The sequence below is a fragment of the Piliocolobus tephrosceles genome, chromosome 20 (assembly GCF_002776525.5).
Source record: "Piliocolobus tephrosceles isolate RC106 chromosome 20, ASM277652v3, whole genome shotgun sequence".
Lineage (NCBI taxonomy): Eukaryota > Metazoa > Chordata > Mammalia > Primates > Cercopithecidae > Piliocolobus > Piliocolobus tephrosceles.
The window spans coordinates 19,151,938-19,171,739 of record NC_045453.1 but is presented as its reverse complement, the minus strand read 5'-3'; the positions used below and the strand labels follow the sequence as shown (position 1 = coordinate 19,171,739).

Below are 19,802 nucleotides of genomic sequence, written 5' to 3'. Positions count from 1 at the left end.
GATGCCCACTGTATGCAGAACACTAGCAGGTACCGGGGTTCCAAAGCAAGCTCCTGATTGAGCGCAGGAGAGACGCAATCACACTGCTGTGCTCTGAGCCTGAGGGACTCCGCGGAGGACAAAACTGCGCTGTACCCCGGAAGGACCCGACCACCTCAGAACCGGACCACAGCAGACGCCCCGCCCCCGTGCTGCCCCGCTCCGCCCCCGTGCTGCCCCGCTCCGCCCCCGTGCTGCCTTTTCGCTCCGGCTCCGCCCAGCCCCTGGGTAGCTTCCGGCGGAAGTTACCGCCCCTGCCGCGGTTCGGCGGTGGCATCCGGCCTCGCACTTCCGGTGGGAAGATTCCGGCCGGGAGCTCACCAGGCGGAGGTGAGTGGGTTCGCTGCAGGCCTCCCGGTGCGCTCCCAGGGGCTGGGGGGCCGGGGCTGGAGACGGGAAGCGGGCTCCCCGCCCGGGCTCTGCGCGGGTTGGCATGGGGCACGCCACGCCCCTGCCCCTCTCCGGGCCTTAGTTTCGCCGTCTGTGGAGGGGGCAGGGGTCTCCAAGCGCCCTCCTGCCGTGCTTCTGCCCGACGCCGGCTCATCTGGTATTTCTTGAGCACGTGCGACGTGCTGGGTGCGGGACCCAGGCCGGAATCGGACACGGCTCTGCCCTCTGAGAGGCTGCTTCCCGCGGTGGGATTGGGGCGGGCAGTAAACACGTGAGCAAACAAGGAAACGTCAGAGGTGGGAAGTGCCACGAGGATTGGGAGGGGTGGGGCATTGGGGAAAGCCCAGCGGAGGTCTGCGGAAGGGTGCTGAAGACATAAAGAACAGCAAGTAAAGAAATACGCAGGCTTGATGTGTTTGACGCGTGGCAGGGGGCCGCTGTGGCGGGTGCTGGGGCCAATGGCAGAAGAATGAGGTTGCAGAGGCCTTCCTTGTGGACCAGGCTGAGGAGCTGGGCTTAGCCTTAGGGCATGGTCTATTCTGTGTGCTTAGGCCATCTCTCTGGCTGCTTTATAGTTTCCAGGCCTTAGAGGCTAAAGTGGAAACAGGGAGACCACCAGCTAGACGAGTGGCAGCAGGTGAAAGGTAATTGTGGCTTAGACTATGGTAGTGGGAATGGAGAGGAAGAGAAGTGGAGGGGTCAAGAAGTATATTGAAGGTGGAACTGACAGGGCAGGATTTGAGAAATGACGGAAATAAGTGGCCAAAGATGACTTCATCATAGATTTTTGGTTTTGGCTTAAGTAACCGAGTGTATTATGCTGGCATTTACTAAATGACTCTGGGATAGATTGGGAGCGTGAGAAATAATTATGAAATCTTCTTAGGGCATCTTAAGTTTTAGATATTTGGAGTGCAGCTACCAAATAGGCAGTTAGATAATACTAGTCTGATGCAGAGAAGGTCAGGGCTGATGTAAAGAATTTAGAAATCATTGGCAAGTGGATTGGGTAGGATGAGATTATGTAGGGTAAGATTTAAGAGAGAAGAGAAGCTAGGTTCCAAGCTTTAGGCACCCAGTTTTTATAGATTGAGTTGACAAGAAGGTGCCAGCAAAAAAGGCCAAGAAAGAGTCCAGAAAAGCAGAAGAAAAACCAGGAGAGTGTGGTATCGTGGCACCTAAGAGAAGATTTTTTCTAGGAGAAGGAAGTGATCCATTGTGTAAGATGAGAATAGAGACTCAGCCGGCGGGCTCAGTGGCTGACGCCTGTAATTGCAGCACTTTGGGAGGCCAAGGTGAGTGGATCACCTGAGGTCGGGAGTTCAAGACCAGCCTGACCAACATGGAGAAACCTCATCTCCACTAAAAATACAAAATTAGCCAGGCGTGGTGGCACATGCCTGTAATCCCAGCTACTCAGGAGACTGAGGCAGGAGAATCACTTGAACCTGGAAGGTGGAGGTTGTGGTGAGCTGGGATCGTGCCATTGCACTCCAGCCTGGGCAACAAAGAACGAAACTCCATCTCAAAAAAAAAAAAAAAAAATAGAGACTAAGCCTTTGAAGGGGCAGCAGAGAGGAGGGTGTGGTGACTCAGTGGAGCAGTAGAGATGGGCTGAAGTGAGGGCAGGGAGTGCATGAGTGGGGCTGGCAGTGCGAGGCCCTCTGGGAAAGTTTCACTGTTAAGGGGACCAGGAGGGGAGTAAGCCTCTATCATGAGCCAGCATTTAATGCTGTACCTGATGCCACTTTACAGTTGGAGAAACTGAGTCCAGTGGTCAAGTAACTTAGGGTCACCCAGTAGTGAGTAGGGACACCAGGATTTGATTATCAGTCTCTAACTCCAAAGCCCACACTCTTAAGCACTAAACCATGCTGCCCAAGTTACAGTTAGGAAGATTGAGGGAAGCAGGTGCGACAGTGATGCACCAGCCAGCCTTACCTTGATGTGACTGCTGCCCCCAGCTAAGCTGCTCTCTGTGGAAAGTGGGGCAGAATATGGACTTTCCTTCCTGAGCAAATGAGATTTCAAAAAGAGTATTTACTCCTTTAAATCTTGTTTCTGTTTCCCTTATAAAATAAGGGTGGGGACCTTTTCAGTTTCATGTCTGTGTCTCCAGTGGTAGGCCTACAGGAGCACTTAATAAATGCCCATTAAGTGCCTAGATAATCTCCAAGGACCCTTCTAGCTGAGATTTGGCTTTGTGTTTGTGCATAGGTGACCTTCTGAATCCCAATAAGAAAATGAGTTAACTTTGAGACAGTGCTTCTTGTAGGCGGGGTAGCCATAGGGACTTCTTGGAGGCAAGGGACCTGGGCCAGGTCTGTGAAGGAAGGTCAGCATTGAACCTCTTTTTTATTACAAATATTTTGTAACAGTCCCTTTTATTACCCTAAAATGAAACATATGATTAATAAAAACAGCCTACACATAATTTTTGAAAAATCAACAATGTGATCGGGCATGGTGGCTCACGCCTGTAATCCCAGCACTTTGGGAGGCCAAGGTGGGCGGATCACCTGAGGTTAGGAGTTCGAGACCAGCCTGACCAACATGGGGAAACACTGTCTCTACTAAAAATATAAAAAATTAGCTGGGCGTGGTGGCGCATGCCTGTAATCCCAGCTACTTGGGAGCCTGAGGCAGGAGAATGTCTTGAACCTGGGAGGCGGAGATTGTGGTGAGCCAAGATTGCACCATTGCACTCCAGCCTGGGCTTCAAGAGCAAAATTTCGTCTCAAAGAAAAAAAATAGTAAAATAAAATAAAAATAAATAAATCAACAAAGGCCTATAAAAAAGGAAAGTAATTGATAGTAAAACAAAGTATGTTTCAATATGTAAGTTCCTGGGCACGACAATGCTGGAAGTCGCAGTGAAGCTGTCCCTTCTGTGTGGACCCTCAGGAGTGTGATTTCCACAGACGCAGACTGACACAGCCGTGTTGGGTCACAACTCAAAAACCACTAGTGCCATTGCCGTAGTCGATGTGGTTTTTCCAGAATGGGAACTTTGGTGCCATTTTGAGACCAATTTTGACCATTTTCAGTCTCCCTTCATTGTACATAGGCATCGTATTCTTGGAAATGTTAGTTCACAACAGAACCATGGAAACACTGCCCTGTGTTTACATGTAAACAGTTACATTCTAGGTTCAGCTGATTATAAGCTAATCTTTCACCTATATGAATGTCAAAGTCATGCGGGATGCAGAGCAGTAATTGGCTATGTGGACTGCCCCTTCTTTATCCCTGCTCACTGAATGCCAGGAGCATATCCCCAAAATACCACCACAGGTTTCCAAAGCTACTCTGAAGACAACTGTGGCCCTGGAGATTCATTTGGACACAGCCAGCTCCCTGTTTGCCCCGGAGAGGGGAAGTAGTAACATGGGTTCCAGAGTGCAGAACAGAATGTAATGGCTCCCTTCGGAAATGGTGGGGTGGGAAATGGAGAGTGTTTCTGATCTTGAAGCCTAGGAAGGCTTCGAGAAGAAGGTGGTGTTTCAATAGGATGGGAATGTCTCAAAGGAGGAGCTATGGTTGGGGGCACACAGATGAAGCAGCAGGTATCACGTAATGCTGGACCTGAGGCTCCTCCAGGCGCAGACAGGTCTACCTGGCATGCTCCGGGCAGTCATCCGGGTTGGCTGGATTGACAGGGAGGCTGGGAGTGGTTTCATTTGGCAAGACCCTAAGGCAGGCACCGCTTCCAGGCAGTAGTGGTTAGAGCCTGGTCTTAGAGTGTTCCAACTGTTAGAGTGGTTTCCTTCTCCGCTTTTAACCCCTAAAGACCAGACCAGTCCCCTGAAAATCGCATGCCTGCTGTCAGTCAGTCATCAAACCAAACGGAGAACTTAAAAGTACGCCAGGTGTGCATAAGGCCAGTGTGGACACACTGTTCCCTATCTTTGTGCCTCTCGTAGTCTCAGTGGACACAGACATTACTCACATCACACCCTACACAAGTGCTATGGAGGAGGAGGAGGAGAGCTGTGAAAGCCACCGGTATCTCAGGGGACTGATGAAGGGGATGGGGTGGGGGTCCCTGAAGAAGTGACCTCTGAGCTGAAGGTAGGTAGGATGGATGAAGGACTGAAGGGTGGGTGCAGTGTTCGTTCAGTTCCTTTGGACAACGGGAAGAAAGCTGGTGTGTTTGAGAAGCTGAAAGGCGCGCAGTGGGGCCAGGTCCTGGAGAGCCTGTGGCTGAGACTGGGAAGACCAGCAGGGCCAAATCAGGCCATGGGAGCCCAAAGAAGGGTCCCGGTCTTTATGAGAAAAGCACTGGAAACTGCTGAAGGGTTTTAAGCAGTGGCCCGACATAATCAGATTTGTGTTTTAAAAGGTCACTTTGGTGGCAGTTCATGGAGAATGACTTGAGGTGACAAGAGAGCAGACATGACCTGGGTCTCTGGGAGTGCCTTGTGCCATTGTGGGCAGCCCCTCCGGAGCCCTGAGTCACGCAGCCTTCAGAGGCACCCATGGCTACGAGAAGCGCAGTCTCTGCCTAAGGCTCCAAAGCTGCCCTTTTTCCCCAGCAGCAGACCTCGGGACCTGTGAGCGTTGCATCCAGTTAACCATGGGAAGGGTTAGCACCAGCCACCAGCCCCTTAGGTGAGGACTCTGCCTGGGGCTCCGCTGATGGTTCCAAATCATGGAGCTGCAGAGAGCTCCTCCAGCCAGGAGACGTTCTTGGTGAAAGCTGTGGTCCAGCTCCACCGGCTCTTCCTGCACATTGTCTTCAAGAGGGGTGCCTGCCCCCGCTGACTCAGGAGCTCGGGTGCTGCAGCCGCCACGAATGGGGAGGTGGGCCCTCGATGTGGCCTTTGTGTGGAAGGCGGTATTGACCCTGGGGCTGGTGCTTCTCTACTACTGCTTCTCCATCGGCATCACCTTCTACAACAAATGGCTGACAAAGGTACTGGGAGGCCTTGCTGGGGCAGGGCGCTGGGATGAAGGTGGCTGGAGCCATGGCTATGGTGCCCTTCACGTTTAACAGGAAGGCACAAGCTTCAGCCAGTCTAACTGGAAGCCAGTTACAGCTGGGCGGGAACAGGGCCCTCCAAGCCCGCCATGCCGGGGTTCCCCTTCAATGTTTGGATCCAGGGAAACCAAGGAGAGTGGGAGGTGTGAAGGGATGAGCTGGGGAAACTGGGGCTCAAGCAGCAACTGTTTACCCCACTAGAGAAGTATTTCAGTATTTTAACAAGTGATACAACGTAGTGGGCTGCAGTGGCTCTCACCTGGGAATGGGCTGTGAGGAGGGCTGGGCAGGTAGCTCACAGTGTATTGAACTGGTGGAGACAGCACCAGGCTAGAATTGAGCCCCTTGGCTGCCACTTGTCTTTGTGACCTAGGAGTCTGTCATTCCAAGTGATGATACGGTACCTAAGGGCCCTTCACACATAGCAAGGTCCTCATGAACCACCAAATGAACCCCACTCCAGCAGAGGGGCGAAGAGGAAGAGGGAGCTGTTGGGGGACAGGCTGTCTAAACCGAGCCGGGGTGTCTGCTTTGGGCTCCATACAGAGCTTCCATTTCCCCCTCTTCATGACGATGCTGCACCTGGCCGTGATCTTCCTCTTTTCCGCCCTGTCCAGGGCGCTGGTTCAGTGCTCCAGCCACAGGGCCCGTGTGGTGCTGAGCTGGGCTGACTACCTCAGAAGAGTGGCTCCCACAGGTAGGTGGGGTACCTCGGTGAGGGCAGGGCAGGAAGCGGGGCTGGGGAACCATAGGATGAGAACAAGAGAGACACCCGTATGTCTGGAAGCCGAGTCCGTCCCCTCTTCCTGCACTGTTCCTCCTCTGCCCTCTTGACCTGGCCTCCCTCCACCCACGCTCTGCCTCTTGCACACTGCGTGCCTTCCCACTGCCCCACCACACACCCACAAAACCCCTGCTACACCCACGGCCCCACAGCTCCCTCACCTGGCAGCAGACACCGAGCCTGGAGTGTGGCCTCGGGCCTGGAGATGAGTGGTGAGCAGTTAGGGTCCCTGCCCTCGCAGGGCTGTGACACAGACATGGAGGACACTACGGAGCCCAGGGAGGGGAACCGACCCAAGGCTGGGGCCCATGGCTGGTAGAGGAACATTTCCTAGGCCAGGTGCTGAGTAGGCCGAGGGCTAAAGGATGCGTGGGACTGATTGGCCCTGGGAGGAGGGGCCCTTGTGGCCAGAGGGAGATTTAGTGCCAGCTGTGGGGTCTGGAAGGGAACTCAAAGTGTTTCAGGATGCTGAGAACCTGGTGCTGGTCAGAGGAAGTGGGAGAAATGAGAACTGAGAGGGTGGGTGGGGCTCACGTCCTGGAGGCCGGGTTCCCCTTGGAGGAGTTGGTGTTCCATCCTGAGGAAAAAAGGGTTTCCAATAAGGGATCAACCAGGTCGGGTTAATACCTCTGCTCAGGGGCCAGCCGGAGTGTTTGTGGAAACCACACTGGCCCAGCCAGTTGGAATGGGCCCAGCCCTAGTGCTAGAGCAGCCCCCCACCGCTTTGGGGCTGGGTATGAACCCTTTAGTTGCTCGTGGAAAAAAAGGCCTGAGGGCCCCAGAGGAGGCCGCGGGATGGTTCAGAAGTGGGGGACACTCAGGTGCCTCAGGGTGCCAGCCCGCCCCAGCAGAGTGTGGACCTCCCACACCGTCCTGTGGGTGCCTTTGTCTCCACAGCCCTGGCCACGGCGCTTGACGTGGGCTTGTCCAACTGGAGCTTCCTCTATGTCACCGTCTCTCTGTGAGTACCGGCCATGCCCTGCTGCCTCCCTTCAGGCTCAAGCTGTCTGTCTGTCCAGCGGGCTGTCTGCACACCCGGCTGCCAGGCCAGCCACTCCACTACTCTCTGGGACCAGCCCTTGCTCTCTCAGCCTCTCTCTGGCACCCAGCAGCTCTCCAGGAATTCACCAGCCTCTTCTGTAAGCCCAGCGCAGAGGGGGTGCTGTGCCCACCTGCCAGGCAGCATGGGGAAGCCAGGGAGCTCACCCAGAAACCCATCATCAGAGTAGGGGAGGGCGGGCCACAAGGCCACAGACAGACAGCCACTGGCGGGTGGTACACACAGTCGCAGCAGAGCCCTGTGTGGCCTGGGGGCTGCACAAGAGTTTCTTCTTCCCTCTGATGTTTCGCTTCAGAGAGCACAGTTCCTGCCTCATCCTCCCACTCCTCATCCTCCCACTCCTCATCCTCCCATTCCTCATCCTCCCACTTCTCATCCTTCCTTCCCGCTCCTGCTCCGCTGAGGGTCGGGTAAAGAACAGGACTCAGGGAGCTCAACGTCAGACCTGCAACCTCTTTTCCCTGGTGATAACCAGAGGCCTCTTAGTCAGAGATTCCTTCTGGTTAAAGGTCGCTTATCAGCTCAGATGACTTAGCCCAGCTCCGTTTGGTCATTTTGCTCAGTGATTTGTGCTCCTGCTCCTTTCTCGATGATGGGTCTGAGCCCTGGGCTCCATCAGTGCATTGTCGGTAATTTTGCTTCCAGGTACACAATGACCAAATCCTCAGCTGTCCTCTTCATCTTGATCTTCTCTCTGATCTTCAAGCTGGAGGAGCTGGTGAGGGCCCAGTGTCTCTTTTGTCCCTCCTGCCCCCACAGATGCTAAGAATAAAGCAGGAGTCCGAGCATTGACTTGTCCCGCTGTGTGACAGAGGAGATAAGCCCAGGCCAGGTGGCAGTACATCCCTTTCTGAGAAGGGCCCTAGACATGGGCAATATTCGGAATATGTAGAAACCAGTGTGGCAGGGTAATGTCCAAAGGTGAAAGCACCGCAGGATGCGGGTCCCAGCAGAGCCTGGTCTAGGAAGCTCCCTGCTGTGGGAGGCAATAGCCCTGTGTGTTAGGCCCCGGGGGGGAGGTGGGACCTCTTGGGGGCCTAGGACAGCCGTCAGTGTGGCAGAGCAGGCAGGGCTGTTGGCACACCAGCTGACCGTCAGCCCTGCCTGCTGACATTAGTGGGCAAGGACTGTCCAGGACCCCCTGGGGTAGAGCTGGAGAGTGGGAGGATTTCTTGCCCCAGGGGCAGCCAAGATGGCTGCGGACCCCAGGCTTCAAATGTGACAAACCCTTGACCCTCAAGACCCCCAAGTTAGCTGCCACTGCTCCCCATCCTCCCAGCGCGCGGCACTGGTCCTGGTGGTCCTCCTCATCGCCGGGGGTCTCTTCATGTTCACCTACAAGTCCACACAGTTCAACGTGGAGGGCTTTGCCTTGGTGCTGGGGGCCTCATTCATCGGTGGCATTCGCTGGACCCTCACCCAGATGCTCCTGCAGAAGGCGGAACTTGGTGAGCACGGGCCACTCACCCTCCAGAGCGAGGAACCGCGGCACAGGCAGGGCGGAGGCAGGGCAGGGCCGGGCGAGACCTGATGGTGCCCGTCCCCCGCCCTGCAGGCCTCCAGAATCCCATCGACACCATGTTCCACCTGCAGCCACTCATGTTCCTGGGGCTCTTCCCTCTCTTTGCTGTATTTGAAGGTACGTTGGGCCTTCCCTCTCGAGGGCACCCCAGTGCAGCAGACACAGATCCCTGCCCTGAGCCCGACACAGCGGTAGCTGCAGAGATGACTGAGATCACAGATGCAGTCCCTCCCCGGAAGCGCGTGGTTCGGGGGACGGCCAGACGTAAACAAAATGGCTGGAGTCCAGCATGATAAATGCTACAGAGAAAGCACATATGAAATGCAGGGAACAGTAACAACACTAAGTGTGTACAGAGCCCTGAAAGTGCACCAGGGCTGTTCTGATCTTTTTAAACATGCGAACTTATTTCATCCTTCCAAAAACCCTGTGTGGCAGGACTATTATGCCCCATTTTGCAGGTAGAACAAAGTGAGGCACAGAGAAGTAAAGATAACTTGTCCAAGGTCCCATAGCTCATAAACGAGCCAGAATTTGAAGCCAGCAGCCTGGCTCCAAGTGTTCCAGCCCTCCTCTTAACCACCCTATCCTGCCTCTAAGGAGTGGGGAATCAGGGATTGTTCCAAGATGCTGGAGTAATCAAGCAAGTCAGAAAGGCTTTCTTGGCTGTGGTTTTGGAGGGTGCGTGGGATTTTGGCAGGCTGCAGGGAGCAAGGTATCTGGGAAGTGGGAATAGGAGGTTCAGCCATGTCCAGGCATGTAACATTGGGATGTGTGTTCAGGGAGTGTGGACCGTGCAAGATCAGCAGAGGGTGGGCTTCCAGAGCTGGGGGCTGAAGGCCAGGAGCCAGCACACAGGAGCCTGGGGACATGGTCAGTTGTTCCTCCACTGTCATTGTCCAAGAAAGAGGAGAGCCCTGGAGAGTTGTGTAGGCTGGGAGGTGTGGCGCCACCTTCCTTTCTTTGATGTTTTGGGATTAGCCTTTGTCCCCTTTCTGTTTATCCTTCCTCCCAGAGTCCCCTCTGTAATACTTTCAGGGTCATTACAGAAAATTCTGTCCCACATCCATTTAAGTTTCAAGCGGTGAAGCATCTTGAACCTCCCTGAGAAAATTATTTTGAAGCCCCATTGTCCAGGAAACTTCTGTTCAGGGCCTCATTTTTTTCCCTCTTTAAAATCTCTCCCCATTCCTTCATTATGCCCCCTCGTATCAAACGCCACACTCTCCCCTCCCGGGTGTTTACACCATGCCCCATCTCTGCAAAACCTCATCTGAAAGCCCCTGGTAGTCGTCACTTAGCAAAGCTGCATGGATTTAGCTCCTTTAATCTTTTCTGGTAAATTAATCCCCCAAGCGCCTTCATTACTTATGTTGCTTTTCCCCGAATTCCCTTCAATTTGCCGACGCCTTTGCAGTACTGCTGAGCCCAGCACCAAACAAGATGTCCTACGATGTGAGGCTGTTTTGCCTGCGGGGGACTGTCACTCAGCATTTCTTTGGTGCTTCCCTCCAAAAATCTCAAAATACTCGACCAACTTCCAGCTACCACAGGTGTCTCCTGTGCCCAGTTCTGGGCCCCGCTTCACTCTGTGCTAACACACCACAAGGACTTTCCTGTGGGAGGGACGGGAGTCATTCTCCCAGATGGACAGTGTTGGAAGGACCATGACGACTCTGAAAGTCTAAGCCAAATTTGGGGGAGGGGGTGTGCATGCCTGTGTTTCTGGAGCAAGGGGCCATGGCTACATGTGTTTGCATTTTCTTTTTGGGAAATGTTTATCAAGTGGTACCGCAGGTTGGAGAAATACCAGTCTGGTCCCAGGCCTCTCATTTTATCAGTAGAGAAACTGAGGTCCCGAAAGGGGACACATCTCAGCCCAAGTTCCTCAGCTTTGTACTAGCAAGACCTACATTAAAATGAACGTTTGTAGGGATAGAATTTTGTCCCTGTTTGTAGGTAACCTGGCTGAATTGTAGACCAAGGAGCTCCCTGAGTGGGCCGGGGCACTATTGGTCCTTCCTCACTTGGTGGCTGCCCTCCTTTCTTTTTAGCCCATTGGTTTCCACAGCTCCAAAGACCCCATGAAGTTAGCAGCCTTGCGCCCCTTCCCCCAGACCAGCAAATAAATACCGTCCAAAGGCTGAGGGCACTTCCGTCCGTCTTTCCATGCAGTGCCACCCCCCTCTACTTGACCCCAGAGGCTCAGACGAGCCCTCCGCGTCATTCTGTTAGGATCCCTGTCATCCCGCTTGGATCCCATCATCCCGCTAGGATCTCCATCATCCCGCTAGGATCCCATCATCCCACTAGGATCCCCATCATCCAGCTAGTATCCCCATCATCCCGCTGGGATCCTCATCATCCCACTAGGAACCCATCATCCTGCTAGGATCTGGCTTGTATTGCCCCTGGGGCTCTCTGGCAGCCATCACTGCTTCCCTGGTTTCTCCAGGTCTCAGGCCATCTGTGTGGGATCACTTTATACCTCCCATGCTTTTTCTCTGGGCTGCAGACAGTTAGCAGGTCTCAGTAAGGACTCACTATGACAATGGAAGATGTCATGTGGTTGGCATTGGGCTGGCCAAGGCAGCCCAGGGCCCAGCCTCCCACTGTCTCTCCCCATTGATTTCAGGTCTCCATTTGTCCACATCTGAGAAAATCTTCCGTTTCCAGGACACAGGGCTGCTCCTGCGGGTACTTGGGAGCCTCTTCCTTGGCGGGATTCTCGCCTTTGGTTTGGGCTTCTCTGAGTTCCTCCTGGTCTCCAGAACCTCCAGCCTCACTCTCTCCATTGCTGGCATTTTTAAGGTACAGACTCGGGGGTGATGCCATTCCTGTCTTAGAGGGGGAGCCCCCAGGGGTTTCTCACTAGCAGCTCCTGCACCTCAGGGCCCTGCAGAGAAGAGACGGAAGTGCCCCATTAGGTGCCGGGCACTTTGCTGACCTGACTGCTGTGTTGGCCCCTCCTTCCGCCTTGACCACAGCCCTTTGAGAGGGTGTGATCACCTGCACCCCACAGACAGGGACACAGATGGAGAGCCAGCTCTGACTCCCCTAGGCCTGGGGTGCATTCACATTTTACCTTGACTGCCAACTCTGGCATTGGGCAGTGGCCTGGAGCCACAGGTTGAACAGCTCCTATCCAGACTCATCAGGAAAGAGTTCCATGATTGACTGGTGGTGTCCTCCAGGGCCACAGCCAGGGCTAGTGAGACCCTCAGCAAGCACCCCTGTGGCCAACCTCGCTGTACCTCCGCCTCGCAGGCCTGTCCTTCCCTCTCACACCTCTTCTCACTTCTGCCTTTCCCTCCCACACATTTAATTTTCTCTTTGGTCAGGCACACACCAATACCGAAACAGTGTTGCCTAAACCCAGAAATGCAGGCCTCTCTCAGTGTCTTCTGGGAGCCAGCCGCATGCTGAGGCATGGCTGTGGTTCTTGAATGAACGGCCTCGCCAGTCCGTTTTGCAGTCTCTGTTTATAGAGAGCCCCGGGACCAGTGTGTGTCTTCAGCCCAGGGTAGTGCAGCATTCTCACGCAGAGGCTCAGGGCTCCCTTCTGTAGCTGCCTTCTGGGACAGCCGTCCTTTATCCTTGTGGATACAGCACGATCTGGACACCCTGGTCCCCAACGTGGGATCCGGTTTGCCTCTTTTATTCCTGACAGAATTCCGTGACAAGCACCTCCTTTGTTGCATCTCACAGAGGGAGGCTGGTGGGACAGCGCCACAAGCCGGCAGGGTCCCCTGACGTCTCTGCCTGCCTGGGCCCAGGATTTCAGACAGATCTTGATCTACCCACCTGAGTGTACCCAGTACCCCCACCTTCCACCCTCCTGGCCAAGTGGCCAAATCCTCCTGTTGATCACGCTCCCTCCTGCTTCTCTGCCCCCAGGAAGTCTGCACTTTGCTGTTGGCAGCTCATCTGCTGGGCGATCAGATCAGCCTCCTGAACTGGCTGGGCTTTGTCCTCTGCCTCTCGGGAATATCCCTCCATGTTGCCCTCAAAGCCTTGCATTCCAGAGGTAACCCGGAGCCCCTTCCAGAAGCCTCTTGTTTTCTATTCTTCTCCCTGTGACTCTTAGTGATTCTGACGCAGGAAGTGTACGCGGTGGCTCTGCTGCCGTCACTTCTCTAGGAAGATACGGGGGTCATCTCCAGAGTGGGTGGGTGGGGCCTGGGTGACTCAGCACACATGCAAATCAGAGCAAACCAAGAAAATAACGACTGGGCCTGTAACTGTGGTCTCTCTCTATCCCAAGGTGATGGTGGCCCCAAGGCCTTGAAGGGGCTGGGCTCCAGCCCCGACCTGGAGCTGCTGCTCCGGAGCAGCCAGCGGGAGGAAGGTGACAATGAGGAGGAGGAGTACTTTGTGGCCCAGGGGCAGCAGTGACCGGCCAGGGCAAATGGCTTAGAAGCAGGCCGCTCTCCAGCCTGCTGCCAGCACTCCCTATGTTCAAGCCCCCGGGGCTCTTCATGGTAGCTGGGAGCTGTGGATGAAAGTCAAAGGTGGTGGGGCCAAGCCAGGGACTCCTGACTCTTGTCCCTCCCTTCAGAGCTTGGTCACACAAGGGGCGAGCACCAGGCCAGCCTGGGACCTGGCCAGAGCTGGGCCCAAGCTGCGCTGGAGTTGGAGTCACTGCCGGAGAGGGGAGTGGGCTGGTTCTTCCCAACCACTTCCCAGGCTCTGAGAACCAAGACTCATTTCCAAGGCACAGCAGCTTTCTAAGGGGACTGGGTTTGGACTGAGTTTTGGATCTCGAGGGGCTGAAGCCTGATCACCTGGGTAGCATCTTTTTCTCAGAGAGCAGGTTTCTTTATAGTTTAGAAATAAATGGTTCACGGTCCACTGGCCACCTCGTGTTGCTGGAGACGGGGCAGGGAGGGGACAGTGTGGGCCTGGCCTCTCCTTTCCCTGCCTGGGGCCTTCTTCAAATGACGGGTCTTAAGCCAGGCCTCCTTCGTTTCTTGCTTATATTGGAACACCAGTGCCCTCAGCATGGGGCCCCACTGCACCTGCTGGCAAGAAATAAATGAATATTTACTGAGCACTGCATTCTGGAGACTTTACATGTTTTCACAGCCTAGTGTGAATCCTGGCTGCTACTAGCTGTGTGACCCTAAGCAAATGGCCTAACCTGTCTGTGCCGTAGTTTTTTAATCTGTGAAGTGGGGATAATATCTATCTCAGAGTCCTTTTGAAGATTGAGTCATTATTAGTCACAGATTAAATGCTATATAAGCATTTCTTTTAATCCTTTTAACAACTAAGAGACTAAAGCCTGGAAAAGATAAAGAGCTGCCTAAGTGGCTGGGCTGGGATTCACATCCAGGTCTGTGTACCGCTGCGTGCATGTGCAGCACGTGACATCCACACTGCCTCCTGGAAGGGTTTATGGACCCCGGGGCCTGGGCTTTCCACTCCTCCTTGGCCAAGTCCCACCTCTTGTCTAGACTACAGGCCTCTCAGATGAGGAAGGGAGAGGGCAAGACCCCGACTGTGATGTGCTGTGGACTGAGTCTGCTGTAAGCTGGTTCCTGGGCCTTGGGAGACCCCACCAGCCATTGGAGACAGCTTTCCAGGCGAAGTGCTCCTAGGCACTCACAGCAGGTGGCGCCATTGCACCACACTGGCTCCCAGAGCCCAGCCGCCCTGCCACGCTGCTCTCCAGACACAGGCAGAAAAGGGGTGCTTGGAAGAGGACAGTGGGTGTCCATGGGTGGGGACAAGGATGAGACTTGTTCTAAAATTGTTTCCACAGGTTGGAGTCACTAAAGCTCACTCTAAGCGCAGGAGAACTTTAATACTTTAAAAATGGGTCTGCAAACTTCCTGTAAAGGGCCAGTTGGTATTTGGGGTTTGGGGAGCATAGCATATGGCATCTGTTGGAGCTGCTCTGCTATTGTAGCACAAAAGCAGCCATAGATGACACAGACCCAGGGTGTGGCTGTCCCAATGAAACCTCATTTACAAAAGTAGGATCCAGCTTGCTGGCTGAAGTTTGCCAGCCGGAGAACCCTCAAGAAGTCTCTAGTCCAACTTCCACTTCTGCAGCAGGAGGCTAAAGCCAGGAGGGGGCGGTGACTAGCCCGAGGCCCTCAGAGCTTCCATGCTCAGGAGGAGTCAGACTAAAATCTGCCTCTAATTCAGATTCCCAGCACAGACTCAGCAGGTGGAGGTGGAGCACCAAGGGCGCTCGGAAGCGGCCCGTTATCTGGCTTCTGCACCTCTGCCCCCCTTGGATTCCACAAGCTCAGAAGCCAAGATTAAAGGAGGCTCGTGCTCCAGCTGGATGACGTGGGGAGAGCCAGCCAAGGAGGGGGGCCAGGGCCTCCTCCGTCTGAGAGGCTGCTTGGGATGCAGGCCGCTTGGGCAGTGGGGGGAGCCTGCCAGAGCCCCGCTGGCTCAGGTGGATAAGAGCTTCCTGTCTGCTCCCCCACTGCCCGCCTCCCAGCACATGGAGAAAGCGCTGCTGTCTGGTGCAGTAATTACAAGGTGCAGAGCTGGGGCCCTTACCTCGCACATGTTGGGTTCAATGACAGCCCTTCATTTAGCAGCAATTACCAGCCAAACCTAAAGGAGGGCTCCTTCTCCTCCCGCACCTGGCCCACCCAATCACCTGGCCTCCCAGGCCAGACAGCGTCCACCTCGGTATTGAGCCCTAGAACCACCCATGCTGTCTGCAGTCATTGCATCTCAGGGCTGCAGCATCACCATGGCGACGTGGTGCTTGCACAGGTTGAGGGAATCTGAGGATGTGACTTGTCTCTCCAAGGCTGTGGTGTCTGTCCCCACACAGCCCCCCAGCTCCGAGGCTTCTGCAGAAGGGGGCGGAGAGAGGAGGGCTGACCTGCAGATTCGAGTTTTAAGTGCTTACAAGCCCACCGCCTCTCCCAGGAGCCCACAGTGGAAGGAAGGTTAATGCCCCCAATATGTGAGGACGTCCACAGTTGGTGCTGTGGTGGCGGTGAGAACAGGCTGCAGTTTGCCTGTGGGAGGGACCTGAGCCGTCAGGCAGGCCCGGTGTACCTTCATCTTCACTCCAGTACCCTTTTCTGCCTTGAGGGCTCAAGGGATTGTCTCCATCTGTTTCTGCTCTATCCTGCTGTGAAAAAACTGAAAATCCCAGTGGCTTAAGAGTAGTTAATATGGCACCAAGAGAATTCTCATGGTACTTGCTGCAGCTTCCTGCATCACACACTAGTGATGGACTGAGGGTGGGGACTCCCAGGCCATCCATATAGGTCGACAGCATTCAGTGAGTGCTGGCCACATGGCAGACACTGCTGGACTTGGGGACAGAGACATTCGTTTTTGGAGTCAGCCTTCCTTCCAGCCCAGGGAAGTGATGAGGCAGTGGGCTGGGGAATGGGGAAGAAAGAACAGAACAGACTGTTCACTGGGCACCATCTAGGCCTTTGCCATAGGTTATTTAATCTGTAACAGCCCGGTGCAGTAAGGACTGATTGTATTTCTATCCTAGCTGTGGCAACTAAGCTCCAAGTGGGTAAGCATAACAATGGCTAAAGATACAGCCTCCTGATGCCATAGACTGAGAGACATGTCTCTCTCTGCTGTGATTAGCTGTGTGCTTTTCGACACGTCGCTGATCTTCTCTGAGCCTGTTTCCTTGTCTCTACAGAAAGAATAATAATAATAATATATATCTGAAGGAAGCTACTGTGAAGGTGAAATAAAATAATGTAGGTAAAGCACACAGTGCTGCGCTCATAGTCATCACCACTCAGGAAATGGAGCGGGAAGAATGTCACATAACTCGCCCAGATGAGAGGATGAGCCAGTGTTGGTGCTCTGGCCTTCTGAGGTCCCTCCCCATCTCTGCTGAATGTCTGGTACTGAGCATGCACTTAACAGATGCTTTTTTTTTTTTTTTTTTTTTTGAGATGGAATTTTGCTCTTATTGCCCAGGCTGGAGTCCAATGGCGCCATCTTGGCTCGCTGCAACCTCCGCCTCCCGGGTTCAAGCGATTCTCCTGCCTCAGCTTCCCAAGTAGCTGGTATTACAGGCACCCACCACAATGCCTGGCTAATTTTTTGTATTTTTAGTACAGGGAGCTCTAAAGCTGAGATGCCTGTCAGAGTTGTCCCAAGTTGGGGTGAGAGGTTCATGGCTTTACACCACAGCATTTTTTGTATTTCTAGTATTTTGTATTTTCGTATTTTAGTACATGTTGGCCAGGCTGGTCTTGAACTCCTGACCTCAGGTAATTTACCTGCCTCAGCCTCCCGAAGTGCTGGGATTACAGGTGTGAGCCATCGCGCCTGGCCCAGATGCTTGTTTTTTGTAGGAATTTCCACTAGTGGAAACTAAAGTGGGGGATTTTACAGGTTCTAACTTCCAAATGACTTGCCCTGTAAGAAGGAGCTGCTCCCTCCCACTGCCACCCATTCCTGCCAGTCTCCAGTCTCCTAGCCATCCCATGGAGTCTTCACCCTGACTGCACAGCCCTGACATCAGCCAGGTCCCTTCACCCCTGCTTTGTAGTAACCAATTAGCTTGACGTCTGTTCCCATGGTTATTTAGTTTCGTTGGCAACTAACATATTTCCCAGAAACAAGCCAGCAGCCCCCAGTCCCACCACCATCCTGCTGGTGGGGCCGTCTTCTTCTGGATGTCGGATGAGAACTCTCCTGCTGGGGAACAACAGAAGGACAGAACACAGAACCAGAGGAAAATGCATTCAAATGCATTCCGTCAGTGTTTCTGGACCATCTACAATGTGCCCTGCCCACTGATCGCTGCTGGAGATATAGAAGCCATTAAAACACAGTCTCTGTCCTCAAGGAACTTTTATTTTAGGGCTTTTTATTTTATTTATTAGAAATGGGCTCTTCCTGTGTCTTCCAGGCTGGAGTGCAGTGGTACAATCAGCTCACTGCGACCTTGACCTCCTGGGCTCAAGTGATCCTCCCACCTTAGCCTCCTGAGTTGCTGGGACTGCAGGCTTGTGCCACCATGCCTGGCTTCTGCAGGGCTTTTTAATCCAGTGGATTCCCTGGGAAGTAGATTCAGAGATGGAGATTAGAGTGCAGGACATTTATTAGAAAGTGATCTTGGAAAAATTACCTGTGGAAAGGAGAAGGTGGCAGGTTAGGGCAGAGGGGAAGTTAAGCTTCACGGCAGTCCTGCCAAAAGCCTCAGCCAACCCCACAGGGAGCTCTAAAGCTAAGATGCCTTTCAGAGCTGTCCCGATTTGGGGTGAGAGGCTCATGGCCTTACACCACAGCATTGACCTGTCATTGGGAGTGAGCCTGCCCCTGGAAGGAGATGTGACTTTGGGTAAGGCAGTTTCTTCAAGACAACCCCCAAAGAAGGCTGCCTGGTAAGGGCTGTCTGTTAGCCGAACTCCCAGCAACTGAGGAGAAAGTCCTTCGCTCCCAACTGGAGATCTCAACACCACATCACAGCGTCTACCACAACCAGGGTCCACAGTCTGGCTTCAGGGATGACCCAAGAATCTTTGAAGAGGAAAGCAACATCCAGCATGTGTGTGCATATACATGTTTTTCTGGGAGACATTGACCTTGACCCCTAAAAGATTAAGAATCATTGGTCTATGGAAAGCCAGACTCATTTAAAACCATGTGATCAGAGATGCACACAGTAGTTGCTCAATAAATCTAAAAGGACAGATGGATGGATAATCGATGGATGGGTGGATGGACAGATGGGTGGATGAATGGAGGGGTAGATGGATGATGGATGGAAGGATGGATGGATAATGGATGCATAGATGGATGGGTGGATGGATGGGTAGAAGGAGGATGGATTGATGAATGGGCGGGTGGATGGACAGATGCCATGATAGTTGAATGTATAGGGGCCGCAGGAAAGGGAGCAACCGTCTGGGTCAGGAGAAGAGCAGAGCTCCAGGAAGAGCTGACCCTTTTGAATTGAGTCTTGAAGACTAAATAGAAGTTTGCTAAGCAGGCAAAAGAAGAAAGGCGTACCCTGCAAGGGGAAAGCAGATGTGAAGGTGCAGAGATGTGCATGAGCTTCAGGATGGTGTGTTTAGGTGCTGTGAGAATTTGTTCACCGTGGCTGGCCAGGTGGCTGGAAAGAGGAGGGGGAGGGGAGCTACTGACCCACCTTTGAAAAGAGGAGGTATCCTGATAGGATTGTTCCATCATGTTATTTTGAACAAGTAAGTAGATCCCCTCCCCGCCCCACAACACTCAACAGTGGTATCTCTAGCATGAGGAGGGGGAAGAGGGAGGTCCTAAAATAGTTTCATGCAAGTGAAGAGCATTGGGTCATTTACCACATCCTTTTCCATGCTTGAGTTCCTTAGTCCTGCAGTCCACCCTGGGAAGCCGTTGGTTGGGAGCAGCCCTGCTTTCCAGGTATGAAACAGGCTCAGAGAGGCTAAATGACTTGCCCAAGGTCACTCAGCTTGTTAGCCACCAAGCAGACAGCCCTCTAGCCCAGCAGGGGCTTACACCTCCCAGAGCTCAGCAGCCCTATGGTTGGGATGGCAGGCAGCCTCACTACCTTCCTGGGATTAGGTTACTCTGGCTAGGGACAGAAAAGATGGCCCACTGCGGGGGGCCCAGGGCCTGGCGGCATCGTGCTGACAATATTTTGCTCTGTGAGGAATCCCCCACTGAGCTCAAGCCTCCCATCCTGTTCCTGGGCTGCCCCATGAATTAAACATGCCCCCGTGGTTAACTCAGTAATGCTTTTATTAATAGTTAATTACTCAACGCGCACTGGGGAAATGAGACTCACTCAGGCCTCGTAAATTAAGGCAGTGATCTCATGAAGGAGGCCAATGGGAGTTCATTACCCCAGCCCCTTCCGACATTGTACCTCTGGGTTTGCCATTTAGCAGTGCTAAACGAGATGTGCTGGCGGGGGCGGGAAGGAGAGACGCGGGGACAGGGACCTTCTGCAAGGGGAGGCGGGAACTGGAGGATGAGTGTCCACTGGTTTCCTAGGAGAGAAAGGGCCCTAGGAGATGGGGCGGAAGCGTCAGCTAGGAAATGTGATCCCTGCACCTTG

The 19,802-nt window shown here is 53.7% G+C and overlaps 1 protein-coding gene across 11 annotated transcripts; it reads left to right on the top strand.

Annotated features, from left to right (window-relative positions):
* The first annotated feature begins 281 nt into the window (after positions 1–281).
* SLC35C2 (solute carrier family 35 member C2) lies at positions 282–17,576 on the top strand. Of its 11 annotated transcripts, none has more exons than XR_002727684.2 (10): positions 282–369; positions 4,968–5,344; positions 5,957–6,107; positions 7,092–7,155; positions 7,900–7,972; positions 8,496–8,702; positions 8,810–8,893; positions 11,412–11,587; positions 12,674–12,803; positions 13,041–17,576. XR_002727684.2 is itself a non-coding variant. In XM_023197102.2 (10 exons), the coding sequence occupies exons 2-10, from the start codon at positions 5,225–5,227 to the stop codon at positions 13,169–13,171; spliced, it is 1,035 nt and encodes a 344-aa protein (XP_023052870.1). In that variant the 5' UTR covers positions 282–369; positions 4,968–5,224; the 3' UTR covers positions 13,172–14,033. The 11 variants fall into 11 exon arrangements, 10 of the variants coding, with proteins under 10 accessions (XP_023052870.1, XP_023052866.1, XP_023052868.1 ...); XM_023197102.2 differs by having other exon boundaries at positions 8,597–8,702; positions 13,041–14,033; XM_023197098.2 differs by having other exon boundaries at positions 8,534–8,702; positions 13,041–14,033.
* The last annotated feature ends 2,226 nt before the right edge of the window (positions 17,577–19,802 follow it).

Coding starts and splice junctions, on each gene's coding strand:
- SLC35C2 (XM_023197098.2), top strand. CDS start 5,225: ATGGGGAGGTGGGCCCTCGATGTGGCCTTTGTGTGGAAGGCGGTATTG. Junction 8,703..8,809: donor CCTGCAGAAGGCGGAACTTG/GTGAGCACGGGC, acceptor CCCGCCCTGCAG/GCCTCCAGAATCCCATCGAC. Junction 12,804..13,040: donor CAAAGCCTTGCATTCCAGAG/GTAACCCGGAGC, acceptor CTCTATCCCAAG/GTGATGGTGGCCCCAAGGCC.